The sequence below is a fragment of the Camelus bactrianus genome, chromosome 17 (assembly GCF_048773025.1).
Source record: "Camelus bactrianus isolate YW-2024 breed Bactrian camel chromosome 17, ASM4877302v1, whole genome shotgun sequence".
Taxonomy (NCBI): Eukaryota; Metazoa; Chordata; class Mammalia; order Artiodactyla; family Camelidae; genus Camelus; species Camelus bactrianus.
The window spans coordinates 36,954,777-36,973,031 of NC_133555.1; the positions used below are offsets into that span (position 1 = coordinate 36,954,777).

The following is an 18,255-nucleotide window of genomic DNA, read 5'->3' on the forward strand; positions in this document are numbered from 1 at the left end:
TCTTCTCCCTCACCATTAGGGCACCTGTACAAATTAGGAAGAAGATGGAGGATTCAACTGATAAAAAGACTAACGTCTGGTTAAAAATCTCCATGCTGATTTTCTTTTCAATGGTCATGTTGGACTTGAAGACAACCAACATGTTTTACTGCTGACACTAAAAGCCGGACTATACAGAAGAGGCTACTTGGTAAGTGGGAGGGCAGAAGATAATGACGGTGACGTTATTAACATTGTTTGCTCCAACAGTAATAACATTAACACTGGGTGGCAGGCACTAAGCCAAATAAATGCTTCATAGCCATTATCTCATGTAACCCCCAGTAACCCTGGGGGCTATACTACGCATGTCCCCACCTTGCAGATGAGTAACTAGGGCCCAGAGAGGTTAAGGAATCCACCCAAGGTCTCAGCAGTCAAGGGTGAGGAGTCCACCTCTGTTGGACCACTGTGCTGTCCTGCTTGGCCACTAGGGGCTCAGTGGCTGTCAGCCCAGCTTGCTCATTAGAATCATCAGGGAGCGTCCCTCAACCAAGACCAAGGCCTGGGCTCTGCCCTCCAGGAATCTGTAGCCAAGGTGGGAAACCTTGTCCCCAACACCAAGGCCCTGAGCTGCTGCAACTGGCAGGCTGAAGGCTACAGACGTCCCCGGCAGGAAAGCCCTTTGTCACTGCTTATCAACAAAGAGGGTTCCCTTCTGCCTTAAAATGGCCCAGAGCTCCCTACGTTCCTGCCTATAACCCCCATCTCAAATCTCAGAGCCACCCGGGTGAGGACCCGGGAGGACTGCTGGAAGCCCCTGGCAGGATGGTCCTAACACTTCCAGTTAGAGTGTTTGCTGTGTGCCACTGTACAGGGTTATAGGCATTAATTCTCATCTTCTGAACAGCCCCTCAAGGGGGTTATTTTAGCCCCGATAAGGGAATCAAAGCTGAGAGAGGTTAAGTGACTTTCCCGAGACCACACAGCTTATGAAGAGGCAGGGCCAGGACTTGAAGCCATTATCATCTGACTCCCCAGCCTGAGCCGTGTACTGCACTATGTGGTTACCTAATTACAAACCTAGTAACTCAGCTCTGTACTGGCAGAGGACTAAATGATTTTAAAACCACCCCATCATGATCTATAAAGCAGAGAAAAACGGCTTTTCCTTAGAAGGAAGAGGGGAAATACTACAGCTTGGTATCTGTTATATATTTGTTTAATCAGCTGGTTTGGCATCATAAAAATCACATTTGTGACATGCCAGTGAATTGACAGAAAAACATAATCCCACTTCCAAAATGAGACGAAAAGAAATACGGTTTCATTATATTAAAGAATGAACCTCTTGTCATTGTGGTTACCACTCTGCTACTTGTGATAAAATCGCCACTGTTATCATAGTCACTATGTGAGAAAATGGTAAGGCATTTTCTCTCATCTCTGAGAAGTTCTTTGGAATATAAAATGGAGGAGTGGTCTTCTCCAAAGCTATGAGGAGAATGTGTAGCGTTTCCATCAGTTGGATCAGATGTTTCCGGGAAAGATGTGAATTGACAGGGCTGCTTCCACCAGCTCAGAGGAGAGGAGAGGGCACCGATCACAGGGGCTGGGCCCCAGATTCCAGCCCCTTCTCTTAAAGGTTGCCAGAGACCTATGGTAGTCTTTCCAGCCAGCTGGAAGTCCGGAAGGGGGGTTAGCACCAGGAGGGAGGAGGGAGTCTGACACCCTAGCAGGGTTCTGGGACCACAGACTGGGGCCCGTGGTTCCTTACCTAGGGCAGGAGCAGTTCACCCACTCGGAAGCCGTAGCCAGTGGGGAGCCTCCCTTGCCGGTGAAAGAGGCGATGCTGGGCAAAGTCACGGGCAAGTCCTCCAGAGGCACGGGCACGGGTCCGCAGGCCGGGCAGTGGACCATGGGGATGGGTGTGCCCCAGTACCGCTGCCTCGAGACCAGCCAGTCCTTCAGTTTATTACTTGTCACGTCTCCACCCACTCTCTTCCTCCGGGCTTTCTCAGTCAGGGCTAGAAATGCATCCTGCCGGCTCATACCTGTGAACTGAGAGGGGAAGGAGAGAGATTCCCGTTCCTCCCTTGATAAGAAAGAGCTGCCACCTCCATGCAGCCACCCTGGATTGCCACTTTCTGAGTGTCTGTGCAGGGCCACATCGTGATCTTCCCGAGCCCTGGGTACATTACCTTTGTGGTCCCTTCCTCCTTAAAATGGCATTGAAACTTTTATGGCTGTGTTGAATCAAGATAAATATAATTTTTGACCCTAAGGGTTCACTTTTTTCCCTGATTTTAAAAGACATTAACATTGTTGCAGAGCTCCAGACAGTACTGGGGGCCCCGACACTGTGTCCACTGGGTCAGTGGGCCTAGTGACCCTGGTTTGTTGCTGTCCTTATCACTGAGCCCTGCCGCACCTGAAGAGACAGGCGATTATCAGCATTCGGCTGCCAGTCAAGAATTGCGTGATATGTATTTTTAATGACTACTCCCTTGTGGGGGAGAAAGTATCCAGGAAAGAAAAATTCAATATTCTCCTAGAGCAGAAAGAATTCAGGCAAGCAGGGGAACAAATTGAGGCCTCAGCTTGAAGGAGAAGAACCACCCCCTTTGTATTTAAACACTCCTATGTTAGAGACAGCAGGGCAGAACACTACTAGTAGAAAAGAGAAATTCTCTGTTGACCTGATGCCTTTCAGAGAACTAAACTCATGCTAAGAGTAGGGCCTGCCTGCCTTGCCATCAAGGGGGAGGTGGTTACCCTGGAATTGGTTCACTGCAGATGTACTGCACACCTGCTACGGGCCAGGCTTGTGCTGGGCGTTGGGGGGACGAAGATAAATCTGATCTGCACCCCGCGCCCCCCTCCTCAAGGAGTTTACAGCCATGAGGTGTAAAGAATGAGAAAGTACGGCTCTGTGCATCAAAAGCAGCCCTTTTCATTAGGGGTCTGCGGTGCCTTCTGAAGTAGGATGCTCTTTACCAAGGAACCACTTACACCCCGGGAGGGTGCTTTCTTTGTCCCACGTTCCCACTGTCATATAATTATGGTGCAAATGATCACAAGCTCTCCTGAAAGCCTGTCTTCTCCATGCATCATTGCTTTTATGTTCCTGGAGCTCACTCATGGAGACATTCACCATTCCTTCTCCTTCCATCCATTAAAAGAATTCCTTTATCCTAGATGTTCAATCTGGGATCACCAGAGGATTCAACAGACCATCTGAAGCTATTGGAAAGCCAGAGTGCATAATTAATGCTCGGTCCTCTGCTAAGGAGGGGTCATTTTCCTGGATATTTCAGAAGCCTAAATTTTGGCCATGACTGTCCTCTTTCTCGTCCCACAGAGGGTTATCTGGGGCTCCTTTATGGGCACCTTGGCTTGGCTCTGCCACATCCAAGAAGCCTGCTCAAACAAGTCTTAGAAAAGGCTGAAGGTTCAGTATCTTAAAGCATGACTCATGTCTGGGGATACAATTTTTGAAGTGAAGGCATAAACATAAGGTCAGAAAACAGTCACTCTTTATAGAAAACAAAACCTGGCCACTCCCTTATTCTTCATGTGACTGTCCTTATCACCTGAGCCCTGTTGCACCTACAAAGACAGGAGATTACCGGCTGCCAGTAAAGAATTGCATGATGTGTGTTTTTAGTGACTACTCCCCTGTGTGTCGGGGGGGGAAATATCCACAACATCCTGCAGCTAGGTAGTCCCAAACCCAGAAAATCTAGATCTCCAAGTCTAATTACATCAGGATCACTCCGGGTGGGGCCAGAAAGCATCTCCCAAGTGTTTCTGAGACCTGGCCAGGTATGCAATCGCTGCTAAGCCAGGAGTTCCCAGACGTTACTGCACGTTAGAATCACCTGGGGAGCTGTGAAGGCTCCTGATGTCTGATCCATATCCCACCCCTCCTCCCCCAACCATCAGATCAGAGTATCTGGGGTGGGACTCAAGCATCAGTATTTTTCAGAACTTTCCAGGTGTTTCCAAAGCAGAGTTTAAAAAAGAGTGCTCTAAACCAGAACTCTCACGCTGTAATGTGCGTACGAATCACAACGGAGTATTATTAGACCCAGGCAAGGTTTGTCTACACTCCTAATAAGTGATGCCAAAGCTGCTGGTCCAGAGACCAGACTCTGTGTAGTAAGGTTTTCAGCCAGTGATTCTCCAGATGTGGTTCCTGGATCAGCAGCTGTAGCAGCACCACCTGGAAGCCTGTCAGAAATGCAGATTCCTGGGTGCCCCCTGGGGCTCCGGCATCAGAATCTCTAGTGGGGGACTAGGCGATCTGTGTTTTAACAAGGCCACCAGGTGATACTGGTGTGTGCGCAAGTCTGAGACTCACCGTCTAAGCCACTTCCCACTTCCCTCTCCCACACCTCACCCTACCTCTTTCACCGCAATTTCTGACCTAGTTCAGTATCGAGGCTGAGCTCAAATCCTGTCAGACTTACTATCTCCAAGAGATGACCTTGACCAAATAAATAAACATGACTCAAAACTTCTCTGTTGATTTCTAAAAATGAATTAAACTTTAGGTGGAAATAAGTCAGTAATCTGGGGTGAACAGAGATCTCTAAAAGGAACAGCCAATTTCAGTCACCTGTCCCAAGGAATCGGTTTTCCAGGAAGAGGTCATTTTTCGCAAGCAGAAGATTCCCTAAAGAAAGTTTAGTTAGACTTCAATAACCATACTATCCTAGGATCTGGTTCAGCTTGGAGTTGGTAAGCTTTTAGATCTTGAAAAAGAATATTATTTTGTTTTCATAGATTAAGAAACGGGGCTGCAAGACTTGGGCGTGGGGATGAGTGAAATGGTAGGTTGTAACTTGCAACCAAAGGAAAACAGTTCATCAAACTTATGTCAAGGTCACGATTTCACAGGCACCAACCTCAGCAGAGCCGCTCAGTCTCTCTGTGCCATCCGGCAGTGTTTCAATGACTTCAGAGTAGGGGAGGCCCAGGGTTTGGGCTAAGATGGTGTCCTCTGAGCTGGTGCTGGGAATTCCTGTTCGAAGGGGAAGAAACACAGAATGACTCCTTTGCAAATGCCCAAATCACAAAATAATTCATAGCACTGACACTCAGCTTTAGCTTCTGAAAGGAGACTCTATCTTTCTTAGTTACAGAAATCATATAACCACATCACATTCATCGGGGAAATGGAGAACAGTCTTGGAGAGACTCACCACCCTAACACAATAGCTTATCATATTGGAATTACTTCCTGTAAGTTCTCCTCCTTTGCTTAGCTTCTTTAAAAAAAAATCTGTAATTTAAAAATACACAGTGTTGGGTGCTTTTTGCCACATCCATAGTAAAATCACAAGCATCTAGGGAAGGCTCTTCTTTGAATTCCGTCAGTGACAGAGGAGGCGTTCTCTTGAGAAGCAGGGCTGGCTCCTCCGGCATTTCCCAGCACCCTAGAAAAATCCACTCAGTCAGGAAGTGGAAAGCTGGAAACCGTGTTTCTTCATGCTGTGCTTTGTTCCCAGAGGCAACAGTACATTCTGAATAGACATTTATTCTTCAACCCACATACACCCTTGAGGCCATGGAGTTGAACGTAAGTAAATCACTCATCCAGAGGCCAAGGCCCGCTGTTTCAGCTTCAGCTATTCATAAAAACAGGGTTTTTCGTTGCTACTTCTCAACCTGGGCCCTACTGATATCCTGAACCTTGTGTGGGGGCTGTTCTGTGCCTTGTAGGAGGTCAAACAGCATCCCTGGTCTCTGCCAGTACTGCTCCCCCTGTTGTGACAAATAAAAATGTTTCTAAAATTGCCAAATGTGGCCTGGTGGCCAAATCACCCCTGGTTGACAACCCCTGTGGTAGGGCCAACTGTCAAGACCGCTGACATCCTTGTGGACACAACGCACCATGTGGCACTGAGAGAGAAAACTAAGGGTATATGCAAATGCTCACGTCGGACTTCCATAAACAACCTCTCTGGAACACTGCCCTAAAGGGGTGGTTTAATGTTTGGCAGACATGTTCTAAAGCTCCTTGGTAAGATGGAAAGCTCCGTGGTGTGATGGAAAGTTCTCTGGTGTTCCAGCTGAGATTATTGACAAGAAGCATCTAATGAGGCAAATAAACATTCAGAGTGGACTTGAAGGATACTGATGGGTGAGGACAAACAGCAAGCAATAAAGATTACTGAAAAGTGTTCATGGTCAAGAAGGGAAAAGGTCACTTCCTCCATTCCAAAAGTGTGTCTCCCAGAGTAACAAGGAGCAATGTTCGAATGGACATCGTTGTGACCACAGAATTTATTTGACCACATAAAGAATGCTCTGGGCCATGGTGTTGGTCACGTGGGGCTCAGCAGAATGTGAACTGCTTGTAACATGCAAGTGAGATGCTGGTGAAAACACTACTTTATCTCTTGTCTACTTCTGTTTCTGTTCTTCCTGGAGGGCAAGAGCCAATAACTAGAAACTGTTCGTTATGGAACTATGGGGAAAATCAAGACAACAGGAAAAATGATTTCCCACGCATGCCCAAGAAAATCAGATTTTCCTTTTTCTTTTTTCCTTCAGAACTCTCAATATTGTTTCAGTACTTTGACTAAAAATACCAAAATGAAAAAAAAAAAAAAAAAGCCACATCAACAAGAGCTCCCTTTATTGTTTACCTTGGCTGGTCGTACTAATGAATTTTGCTAATTATAAAATGCACTAAAGGAACAGAAGATACTATTTCCTTTAAGCAACATACTTTCTAGGTTTGAATTACCAGAAGGGAATAACGTGAATGGCTTAATAGCTATTTCCTCTGTTGATATTTCTTCAAATCACTTCGTACAAAATGGATCTGAGAACTGTGAGAAGGAATATGATTTGATAAGAAATGTTATTTCTTCTGTGTGCCAAGAGAGAGACGGGACAGAAATAACTGTCCCTGCAGGTTCTGGTACTTTGGCGACGGGCTGGATCTACAGTAGGAAAGTTGTAAGAGAGACACTCGGGTCTGCCCAAGGGCAGGTCTCAGACGGGGCCGTGGTTGGTTCAATCCCAGAACTCCCAGACTTCCCAGACTTCCTGTTAGGTGACGATCGTTTAGAACTCTCAGGAATGAGTAAGGTTGCCAAGGATATTCAATTTACAGCTCTAAAGACATCTTTGATTTGACAGCTGTTTCACCATCCTCCTCCACAAAGCCTTCACCACAAACCCAGCCCACATCAATCATGAGTGTCTTTTCTTAACAAAAATTTTTAGGCTTTTTTGGGGGGGAGGGAGGAGGTAATTACGTTCATTTACTTTTTTATTTTAATGAGGACCTGGTGCATGCTGGGCATGCGCTCTACTGCTAGAGCTATGCCCCCCTCCACCTTCCTCCATCATGTGTGCTTTGAACCCATCTCAGCATTTGCTGTTGGTTCTGTGAGTCCTGGAAGTGGATTTTCACCTGAGTTGTACTGTTCCCCACATCATACGTGCAAGTCTCACCAACCAGCTCTACTGGCAAAATCCATGGGCCAGACACTTTTTATTATTCTCAGAAGCAACTAGCAAGGGGTGATAGACTCGGTATGTTTCCAAAATGTGGTTCTTAAACAAGAGATGATGAAATGAAGGGGCGTTGGTTTTTATAAAGAGTCAAAACAGATCATGAAATCTACACAGATCATGGTATCAACTAGTTCTTACAGGCTAGTATTTTGATCTTAAACCTGCTCAGCACATTATCCTGATAACATTTTAATAGCTACTTACCTATTTTTGCATCCAGAGAGCCCTCAAAGCCAGCATTGGCCAAGATGATGATTGGGACCTCCCGCTGGGTGAGCATGTTTGCAGCCGTCACCGGCGCGAGGCAATCTGAAAACGAGAGCAAACAACTGTGGATGCCAGTCAGCTGGGACTCTTAACACCACCTGAATCTCAGAGGAGACAAGTGAGAAAAATAAGCTTTAGAACGTCTGTGTTTTGTGCTAATTATTAAATAATTGGTCCTTTGAAGGTATTAACAGATAATTCACACTAGCGGAGAATCAAAAGATTAAACAGATACATGAAAATATTCATTCATGCTCCTAACCAAAGAAGTGAAAATGGCATTTTTACTTTCAGGTGGTGGAGTAAAGACATTCTGACCACTCCCTTTTCCTTTTGAAAAGTACCTCAAAAATGAAAGACGGAGAAACACAACAATCCATCTATGGTGAAACTAGGAGGTAACTGAAATTCTAAACCATACCACTTGAAAATGGAAATGGATAGGAGAGTAGAAAATGACTGAGCAGGGAGATTTCCAGACATACAGGGACAAAACAATTCCTTCCCATGTGCCATTTCTAAGGAGACATGGGAGGCTGTGGTCCAGCAAAATGAAGGGGTAAATCAAGGAAGAGACAGACATGGGATCCAGGAAACGGAGGATCCAACAAAGAAAAGAGGGTAAGGACATTGGTAGGACAGAGACAGAGGGAAGTCCTAGCATGACAGATGTACAGCAGAGCCCTGGACAATGAACAAGTCAGATCTGAGCAAGACAGGGGGACCCAGGGAACGTCTTTCAGGAACAAAAATGGAACTGATAGATTATCTGACAGGTTGGAATATGTCGAAAATTTAAGAGGAGTTTTAAAGAGCTTCTGGGAGGGCGTGGGAAGACTTAGTCAGAAATTCAAAGAACACAAAGCAAATGAAAAAAATGAGGACATCATGAACCTCGGGAAAAACAGAAAGTTATATAAAAAGGAGAGTGTAATTACCATATACTTGGCTCAGTTATGAACAATATTTATGTGATCATAATAAAACACTTAATTTGGAATTATCCAAACAATGTGTCATCTAAATTAAGCTTGTTACAACTACGGCAGCAGTGAGACAAGCCATGTCATACCTACATGAATCTTCACTGAATATATGTAGGATTGGAGCATAAAGACCCCAATAAAGTCCAAAAGGAATTAGGGATGAGAAGTGGAAAACAATTAGTGAGTTCCTTTGAGCTTACTGCAACATAAGTAATTAACAACAGCTATAATTTATGAATTATTACTATGTATACTTGCTATGTTTTAAGACTTTTTCTAATTATCTAAAATATGTTCTACAAACCCCAAAGTTAAAATAAGCCTAGGAATTGGGATTTATTTTTCAAAGAAGTAAAGACAGGCTCTGAAGGCATCCAGGCCAGCTCTGATCTTTCACGTCAGGTGTCAGGAAGCATAGGACAGGGTATGGTGGGGACAGAGTGAAACCCTGTAGACCAAATGCGTTTACAGGGATGAGGTTTGGCCAGGACCCTGGTACCATGGCTGGGAGGGACCTATGGTTCTCAAAGTGGAGACCCATAGTTTTGATTCCATACAGGCCTGTCTCAAAGAAAAGGTGTACATCTGCCAATTCCGCAATTCTGCCATGTTATTAGGAAGATGGAAGGTGAGGTGTGGTGGAGTAAGAATGAGTCACTAGGTAACGTGTAGAAGTGGTGAAACAAGAGACAGCAGCGTAGGTACATTCCACAGATGCGTGGAGGTCTGTCCCGGAGAAACAGCCGTGGCACAGACTGCCAGGTGACCCCACATGTGTCTCTCCTTCTGACTCAGCAGTAGAACGTTTAGTTGGACACAGGACAGAGCAATGGCAGCACTGGTCAGCCTCCCATGCAGTGGGCATGGCCATGGGGTAAGTGCAGAAGCCACTTTTAGGTCATGCTCTCAAAGGGAAGGAGCTGCCCTCTTTCCCCCCGTCTTCCTGCAATGCGATGAACGCTAGAATGTCTTAGAACATACAGATAAGGGCAACGCAGAAAGAGCCTTGGCCCTGGCCACGTCACAGAGCAGACGTGACATACCCACTCTGTCTTTCATGTGGGTAAGAAATAAATTTCCATCCTTCTAGTCACTGTTTTTCCAGGACTCTGTCACAGCCACCAAACTTATATCCTAAGTATCACATTCCCAAAGTTACTAAAAGCAATTGGGTAAGGAGGCTGCTGCTACTGTTGTGCTTAGTACTCTCTGAAATTTCACGTAATACACAAATATCACCTAGATTTTCAAAAACACAAAAGAATTTTTAAAAAGAGATATGGAAATTAAAATAATCTTGAAGTATTATCATTTTACACCGAAGTTAGCAAATACTTTTGGAAGGGCAGCAATGACGTTTGTGACGCTGCACTGAAATTCCAATGTCATGGGTATGGTACTCGAAAGTGACGTAGCCCTTTCAGAAACCAATAAAAGCGACACGTAAAAAGAGCTAGAAAAGGGTTCATACTCTCTGACCAGTAAAATCTCACTATTTGGAATGTCTCCTAAGGAAGTAATTCTATAGAGGCATAGAGGTATGTGGACATAATTTTTTTTAATTTAAGTTATATATTGGGGGGAGGGTATTAGGTTTACTTATTTGTTTATTTTTTCAGAGGAGGTACTGGGGATTGAACCCAGGATCGTGTTTATGCTAAGCATGTGCTCTACCACTTGAGCTATATACCCTCTCTCTGAACATAAATGTTTATAGTAGCTATCTCTGTAACAGCCTAAACATGAAAAAGGCCAAACGTTCAAAATGGTAGGTAAGATTTAGGATATTCTATCAAAGGTTGATAGATCATTATGCGTAGATGAAGAAACAATTGGGAAGCCTGCATAAAAACAAAGAAATATTTTCTGATATCATAGTAAGTGAAATCTAAAAAAAAAAAAACAAAAAACAGAAGTAGTCTGATTTTTAAGATACATGTGTGCAGGAACATGAATATAAAAGCTATATGACCACATGCAAAAGAATGAAGTCGGACCCTTCCCTTTGCCATATATAAAAATTGTATTTAATTTAAAAATGGATTAAAGACCTAAATGTAAGATCTGAAACTATAAAACTTGTAGAAGGAAACAGAGGTGTAAATCTTCATGATCTTTGATTAGACAATGGTTTCTTAGATGTGAGACCAAAACCAAAAGCAACAAATCAAAGAATAGATAAACTGGACTTCATCAAAATTAAGAATTTCATGCTTTAAAGGACATCATCACAAAAATGAAAAGACAGCCCACAGAATTAGAGAACATTTTTCTAAATTATATATTTGATAAGAAACTTGTATCTAGTATAAGCAACTATTAAAATTCAATAATAAAAAGGCAACTCAATTAAAAAATGGGGAGATGATCTGAATAGGTATTTCTCTACAGAAGATATACAAATAGCCAATAAGCACATGAAAACATGCTCAACACCATTAGCCATCAGGTAAATGCAAATCAAAACCACAGTGAGGTAATGTCTCACATCCACTAGCATGACCATAATAAAAAAACCCAGACAATAACAGGGAGGAGGGATATATATATATAGTGGTAGAGTGCATGCTTAGCATGCACAAGGTCCTGGGTTCAATCCCCAGTATCTCCATTAAAACAAAAAAGAAAGAAAAAAATCTGAGAGAAGTTTTCAGCTTTGATTTTAAAAAAAAATAGATGGACAATAACAAGTGTTGGCGAAGATGTGGAGAAACTGGAACCCTCATACACTGCTTCTGGGAATGTAAAATAGAGCAGGTTGCTTTGAAAAACAGTCTGATAGTTCCTCAACCAGTTAAAAATAGAGTTACCATATAACCCAACAATTACATTCTTAGACAAGAAAATAAAAACATATGTCCACATGAAAATCTGTACAAATGTTTGTAGCAGCTAGCTAGAAAGTGGAAACAACCAAAATGTCCATCAATTGACAGGTGTGTAAAAAAAAAGGCCATATATACAATGGACTATTATTCTGAAATAAAAAAGAATGGAGTATTGACACAGGCTACAACATGAACAAACCTTGAAAACATTATGCTAAGTGAGCCAAGCCAGCCATAAAAGGACAAATTATCGAATGAGCCAATTTATACGAAATGTCCAGAATAGGCAAATCTATGGAGAAAGAAAGTAGATTAGTGTTGCCTGGGCCTGGGGGAAATGGGAAGAATGGAGGTGACCACTAGAGGGTATGGGATTTCTTTGGGGGAGGGTGAAAATGCCCTAAAATTGACAGTGGTGATGCTGGTACAACTCTGTGGATATACTAAAAACCATTGAATTGTACACTTTAAATGGGTGAATTTAATGGTATGTGAATTATATCTCAAGAAAGTCATTACAAGAAAAATATGGGGAAAAAACATAGAGTATTGCATTAAAAGGCTGGATTTGTTTCTATTTTCCCACAGAAAAGGTCTATTATGACAGTTTTTCCATTAGAAAAAAATTAATCTTTGAACTTAAATATGAGCAGATTTGTAATGAATGCAACTTGCATGCTGTACCTGGTCAAAATCTATTTCTTAGAAAGAACAAAAAGTAAGATCTGAAGTTGCTGATCAGGCCTAGTGTTCTCCACATTCTCGGCAGTCCTGTGCCCGGCAATGGGAAGCAAGAAGTTGTGGAGAAATCTCATGTAATCTAAGCAGTCACACAGGGGTTAGATCACAGCTAAATGCTTTAGAAAATACAGAGGATTACTCATTTAATAATTAGTCATTACAAAGGAGACATTCCAGGCCAGAAGCTAGCTGTCCTCTGCTCTCAGGCCCCCACTGCAAAGAAGGCAGGTCTTTCACATCCTCTAGGAAAACAGACTCAAAGCTTTGGCTTAGTGTCCAGCAAAGCAGCGCTCCTCACAGCTAGGTCCCAGGGATGCTCTGTGTAAACAGGGTCCAGTGGTCAGTAAGTGTGGAGCATGATGCACAGCTTCCCTTCGTAGACAGCTGCAGCACACGTCAGCACAGCGAATGCACTAAGTCCAGAAGCAACGAAACCTGCTTATTTTTGCTTTATTCCAGGTTATCTGAGCACAGAAGCCTTCCTCCACATAGCACCCATTAACACGTGCTGAAAGGATGCCAGTAGCAACAGTTTGGTTCAAGAATAAACTTATCCACAGGATCCCGTCCTTCACCCTTGTCCCACCCCGTGCTGATTCTGTGGAGACAGGGGCAAGGCAATAGGGAGCAATGAATTATTTAATGTTCTGGGGCTTTCAGGGAGATGAGGCTCTTCTTGCTAATGTGTCAATAACAACAGGGTTCCTAAGTCACCCATCAGGGAGACCTCATTTACCTGTTTGGCAAAAAAATGCATTGTGTGGACCACTGGTGACTCACAGCTGAAATGAGTGGTTCCAAAGCTCCAGGATTTGAATATTTTAATATGAAGGATGTAAGAAAAGACTCCAGGAAGACAGACAGCTTCTAGAAAGAACTCTGATGGTATTTCTCTATTGATGCTTTTTATGGGTTCTAGACAGAGCTTACATAACATGACTTATGTCAGAGGCGGTCAGCTGAGCAACGTCAATGATTATGGAAATACACTCAATTTCAAGAACTCCATAGGGAAGGACCTTACTTTTTGCTCTCTTAAAGGAAACTACCAATTATGGGACACCAAGCCAAAAACAGTACATTAGTCAGTAACATCAACAACCCAGTCAGCCAACCCAGAAATCAGGGAGTTGTCCCAGGAGCCTTCCAAACACCTCTCAGAGCCGTTCCCGCCCCTCCATTCTGATAGCCACTCTTCTACAGTCCTCACCATCTCTTACCCTATCTAATGGGGCAAGCCAGTTCTCCCGCCTCCACTCTGCTACTCAAGCATTGCCCTGTCCACTCGCGTCACCCTCCTCCTCGGAGCCCCTAAGGGCTCCTCCTGCATCCACACCACCTGGTCCAAAAGCCCCATCACCTGCACTGCTGAGAAAATGAAACTTACAAAGGCGAAATGACCTTCCTTAAGTCATAGGGTAGATCTGGGATCAGAACCTTGGTCATCTTGTGCCAACTCGGGAGCCAACACGCAGAAATCAACTTAGCAACTCCAGAACTCATGTTTGAGAATTTAAACTCCTGCCAAGTGATAAATTCAGCCACAACTGTGTGCTGCCATGACTTTCAGTGGTCACTGCTTTAATACGAGTTACCCTCAAAACCGGACATTTGAGGGAAAACCAACAGGCTTGCCTGATTTGAGCCAGTTGGCAAGGGTAAATGACAGCAGTGATATATCAGCCAGGTTTAAAATGTGACCTCAAGGCCAAAGGAGGCATACATTCATATTCATATGTTAATTTTAATTCACCTTTTGGGAAAACTGCATTGCACTCAAAGAACTGTCCTGGCCTTATGTGACTCATGCCACGTGTCAAAATCTAGAGACTTGACCTGCAAATTAATCTAGAGACTTCAAATAAATTGCATCTGCAGAAAGAGTATTTCCACTCTGAAAATTAGAATTGGAAAACTTGGAGCCAAGAGTAACATTTCATTTGGAATTATTTCAGAGATTATTAGAAAGAGGGGAGAACAAAGTGAATGAGCCATTCAGTGCCAAAATGAAGTGACCAGGCCAAGTTGGATGTGCTGATACCAAACTGATCATGAGAACGGTGCTCTCTGCAGATGTTAAAATTATTTTTTAATTTCTTGCATATGAACATGTTTTGGATTAAATAATGGCTTTCATGTCAGAAACTCCATCTTTTATAACTTATTAGCTCATTAATCCCCTATTGATATTACCTCATTTTAATTTGTGTCCCCAAATTAACCATAAGGAAAAAAAAATCTAAGGGCTAGATGTCTACATTCTTCAGTTTTTCAATTTTAGATATTCCTCAACCATCACAGCCCTCAAGGAATCTCAAAAAGCTCATGAGAGTAAAAATGATGAGTTTTCCCTTTAAACAGTTGCAAAGAATCCAATTTTTCTTTTTGAATAAGTGGAAGATAAAACTGAGAGAGATAGCTACACTGGGCTTTATAAGCACACACTGAAATTTTAACTCAGAAGAGTCTTCCTCTATTTCAATACATAACCACCGAAAGAGATGAAGCCGAGTGTTATCTGTCTTGTGCCAGTGAATTACATATGCATCTGGCTCCTCCTCTACGACCTCCAGGAAGGCAGGACTGCGAATGGCCACTGACACACAGTGCTCAGCATGCAGCAGGCTCTCAGTATGAACTGATCTGGACATTAATGTTGGAAGTAAACAACCAGAAGCCTTGAGCAGAGATAAGTTGAGATGATACTGTTTATCTTTCCAACTTGATTAGGAAATCTTCCATTCTGGCTATTTTTAGAATAGCACTTAAAAAATTTTTATACCACCATTCAAAAATTTTTATTTTGTTAATTAAAAAATTATTTTATTTATTTAATTTTTTTTAAATGGAGGTACTGGGGATTGAATACAGGACCCTCTACCATTGAGCTATACTCACCCTGCTTTGAAAATTTTTATTAATCTAATCATTTAAATAGACCTCCAGTAATTCAGACTCTGTGCTTTGGGTTGAAGTTTATAGTCTATGAAAAGAGAAGTGGGCTGAGATTTTTATAGAAATATTTACGTTTCTCCAGGGACCTACTTCTAATTGATGGGGGAGTTCCTTTCACTCGACCAGGATCCATAGCCCCTTCATCTGGTTAGAGAGTCTCTGAGTTACCTCTTCCTCACTTGTTATAATCTTGGTGGTCTACCAAGGAACGTGCCCAGCCTTCCCTTGGCTAAAAAAAAGGCCAGGGGCCCCAGTTATGCCAATCAGACACCTTTCCCCGCAAGAGGATTCTCAAACCAAGTGCCCCAAGCACAGAGGGCAAGGTGAGAGTAGATTCACTCAGTCAAGAGACTGTCTATTGTTCTTGCTGCCAAAACCCTCATGGCTAAGTGGTTCAAGTCCTCTTCCAGACTAGTTTTCCCCCAGCTGGGACCTGGGACCCTTTGCTGGAGTGCTTGTACCTGGACAAATGGCTCCTAAAGCAACAGAATATAAAGAAACTATAAGGAACTAAAAGTAACTGCATACATGCACAGTTGGGGCAAATCATGAACAATAAAATACAAAAAGGCCAAAACCCAACTCCACTTTTGAGTTGCCAGGAGCAAAAGCAGAGTACTAGCTTAGGCACGATCCCTGCACACTGCACCATCAAGGCCCCTCTGGCCCGACCCACCCATCTCCCAACCCTCACTCCATTTAAGGGACCAGCTCGCCTCCCTCTGGGAGTAGCAAGGGAACCTGTTACTTATTTTCACTCCATTGTGCTGCAGCACAAATCCCAATAAAGCCTTGCCTGAATTTCTTGTCTGGCCTCTTACTAATTTCTGTTGATTAAAGAGTCCAAGAATCCTTGTCAGTAACAGATCTTCCCCACAGCTTTCCAATATGTTCCCCTTTTCCTCTGATATAGCCAGAGATGGAGTCTGTTGCCTGCAACCCCAGAATCCTGACTAATGCACAGGCACCTCCCAATCCTCACTGACCAGCAACACTTGCTATGGCAATTCCAGGTCAACTCAATATAGCTCTTCAATGAGCAGGACTCTGCTTGACTGCACAGATCACTGTGTGAATTCTCAAAGACACTAAAATTCAGTTACTGAAAACATTTCCTCTGATTCTCACCAGTTTCCATCCTGTCCCTATCAGTGTAGTTTTATTTGATGATGAAATTACAAATTAAGCAGATGATTCTATTCCTATTAGAAGAGAGCTTTAATCTAGATTATATTTAAAGGGAAAGTTGAGCTTTCATTCAGAAACTCAAGAAGCAGATAAACTAGTACTCAAAGTGAAATCACAGGGTCGCTTAACATTTTCAAAGCTCTTTTCGATCCTCACATTTTAAAATCAAAACATAAAAAGTCAGGCCAAGGAGAAGAACACAAGATGACATGTGTGAAAGAACCATGAACTCTGTGAAATGTAAGGCATAAACGCCCCCCGTCTTAACCTTAACTTGCCGACTCACCTTTGCCAGGAATGAGAGCCTTCCGAAAGACTTCCTTCAAGGAGCCATGCCCGTGTAAGAGTCTGTGGCTGGGAGAGATGGCCACGTGGGAGGTGCCATAAACGGCCTCAGGCGTGGCCGTGTAGGCACTCAGCTTTTCTCCTGTGACTTGCCCATCAACCTGGCAGTGGGGAAGCAGAGACATTTCATTTCTCAGTCCTCCCTCTGGGCTGCTGTGCTCCCCAGCCACCTCCCCTCCTCCCACCCTCCTCAATCCCAAACAGTGGGGATAGCTTCTGACTGCAGCCCCAGGGCTCTGGGGGCCCAAGATGGTCCCTCAGGCAGGAGAGAAGAGGGCCCTCTTTCAGGAGGCCTCCCCCGTGCCCGTTGCCAGGCATATTTGGGGGCCCCAAATGGAAGGTGGTCAAAGCATGCTCAGAAAGATGTCCTCCCCAGTTCCTTGCTCCTTTGTTCACAAATTAATAATAACTGTCAATATTATTTGTCCTGAAAAAGGAGCTACATTTTCCTCCAGGATTTAAGCTACAGTTACCAATAAAGGCATCTACTTCTCTAACCACAAAAATTGTCATTGAGTCTAATTCCGTTTTGAAGAGAGAAGAAAGGACAGTCTGAGCTGAGCTCAGGACTGAGTGCTCCTAGGGCTGGTTAAGTGCTTTTCAAGGAAGAGTCATATATTAGGCACCAGCTGAATGCTAATAATGTGACAGACATGGAGGACACAGAGAGGCCGATGTTCCTTCCTTCACACATTCAAACATGTTCACAGAGTGCCAGTGATGTATGGAGCACCTGGGGCCCAGGACTAAAAGTCCACACTATGGTCTGAGTTGCCAATTAGGTGTCACCTATGGAGCCAGGCATGGGGCCACAGAGGCACAGCTACACAGCCCTGCACCTGCAGGACTGAGAGTGTTTCCCCCTGAGATGTCTCATTTTCAGGTGGGTCCAGGAATGGAGATAGAAACATTTTCATAATATAATGAGCAAGGGAGAGAATTTAGAAGACATTCCACGTATACAGCTCAGTGGCTCAGAGCCCCACCTCCCTCACCCTGATGGAGAGGCAAAGGACTTTAATGTGATCACATCTTGAAATGATCATTTTTTGGATATAATGGGTTAAATAAAATATGCCATTAAAATGAATTTCACCAGTTTCTTCTACACTTTAAAAATGTGGCTACTAGGAAATGTGAAATTACATCTAGGACTCCCAATACTGCATAGCCCTTGGTAGAGTCTCAAGTGGCTGGTCTGTTCGATGAGCTCTAAAAATGCAGGAGGGCTTTGTGAGCATTGACTGCTGGGGATACTCTTGCTCGATCACCTTTAACATGAAGTCCAGGTGGCAGCCCACACAGTCCCCGATCCAGTGGGCCTGCATGCCTTTTATTCCGTACCATTCCGGAAGGTCTGCCAACGCGTCCTGCATGGCCTGGAGGAATGAACAGAGAATGGAGAGGTAGAGCACACAGTTTACTAAAGA

At 43.6% G+C, this 18,255-nt stretch overlaps 1 protein-coding gene across 2 annotated transcripts in view; it reads right to left on the reverse strand.

Annotated features, from left to right (window-relative positions):
* LARS2 (leucyl-tRNA synthetase 2, mitochondrial) overlaps nucleotides 1-18,255 on the reverse strand; it is a 132,485-nt gene that overhangs the window by 42,589 nt on the left and 71,641 nt on the right. For both annotated transcript variants that reach the window (XM_010945946.3, XM_045509851.2), the window contains exons 8-12: nucleotides 18,097-18,204; nucleotides 16,767-16,926; nucleotides 7,720-7,824; nucleotides 4,890-5,005; nucleotides 1,757-2,040 (exon numbers count right to left, since the gene is read on the reverse strand). In XM_010945946.3, coding sequence (XP_010944248.1) covers nucleotides 1,757-2,040; nucleotides 4,890-5,005; nucleotides 7,720-7,824; nucleotides 16,767-16,926; nucleotides 18,097-18,204 — 773 coding nt within the window. The remainder of the gene's footprint in view (nucleotides 1-1,756; nucleotides 2,041-4,889; nucleotides 5,006-7,719; nucleotides 7,825-16,766; nucleotides 16,927-18,096; nucleotides 18,205-18,255) is intronic.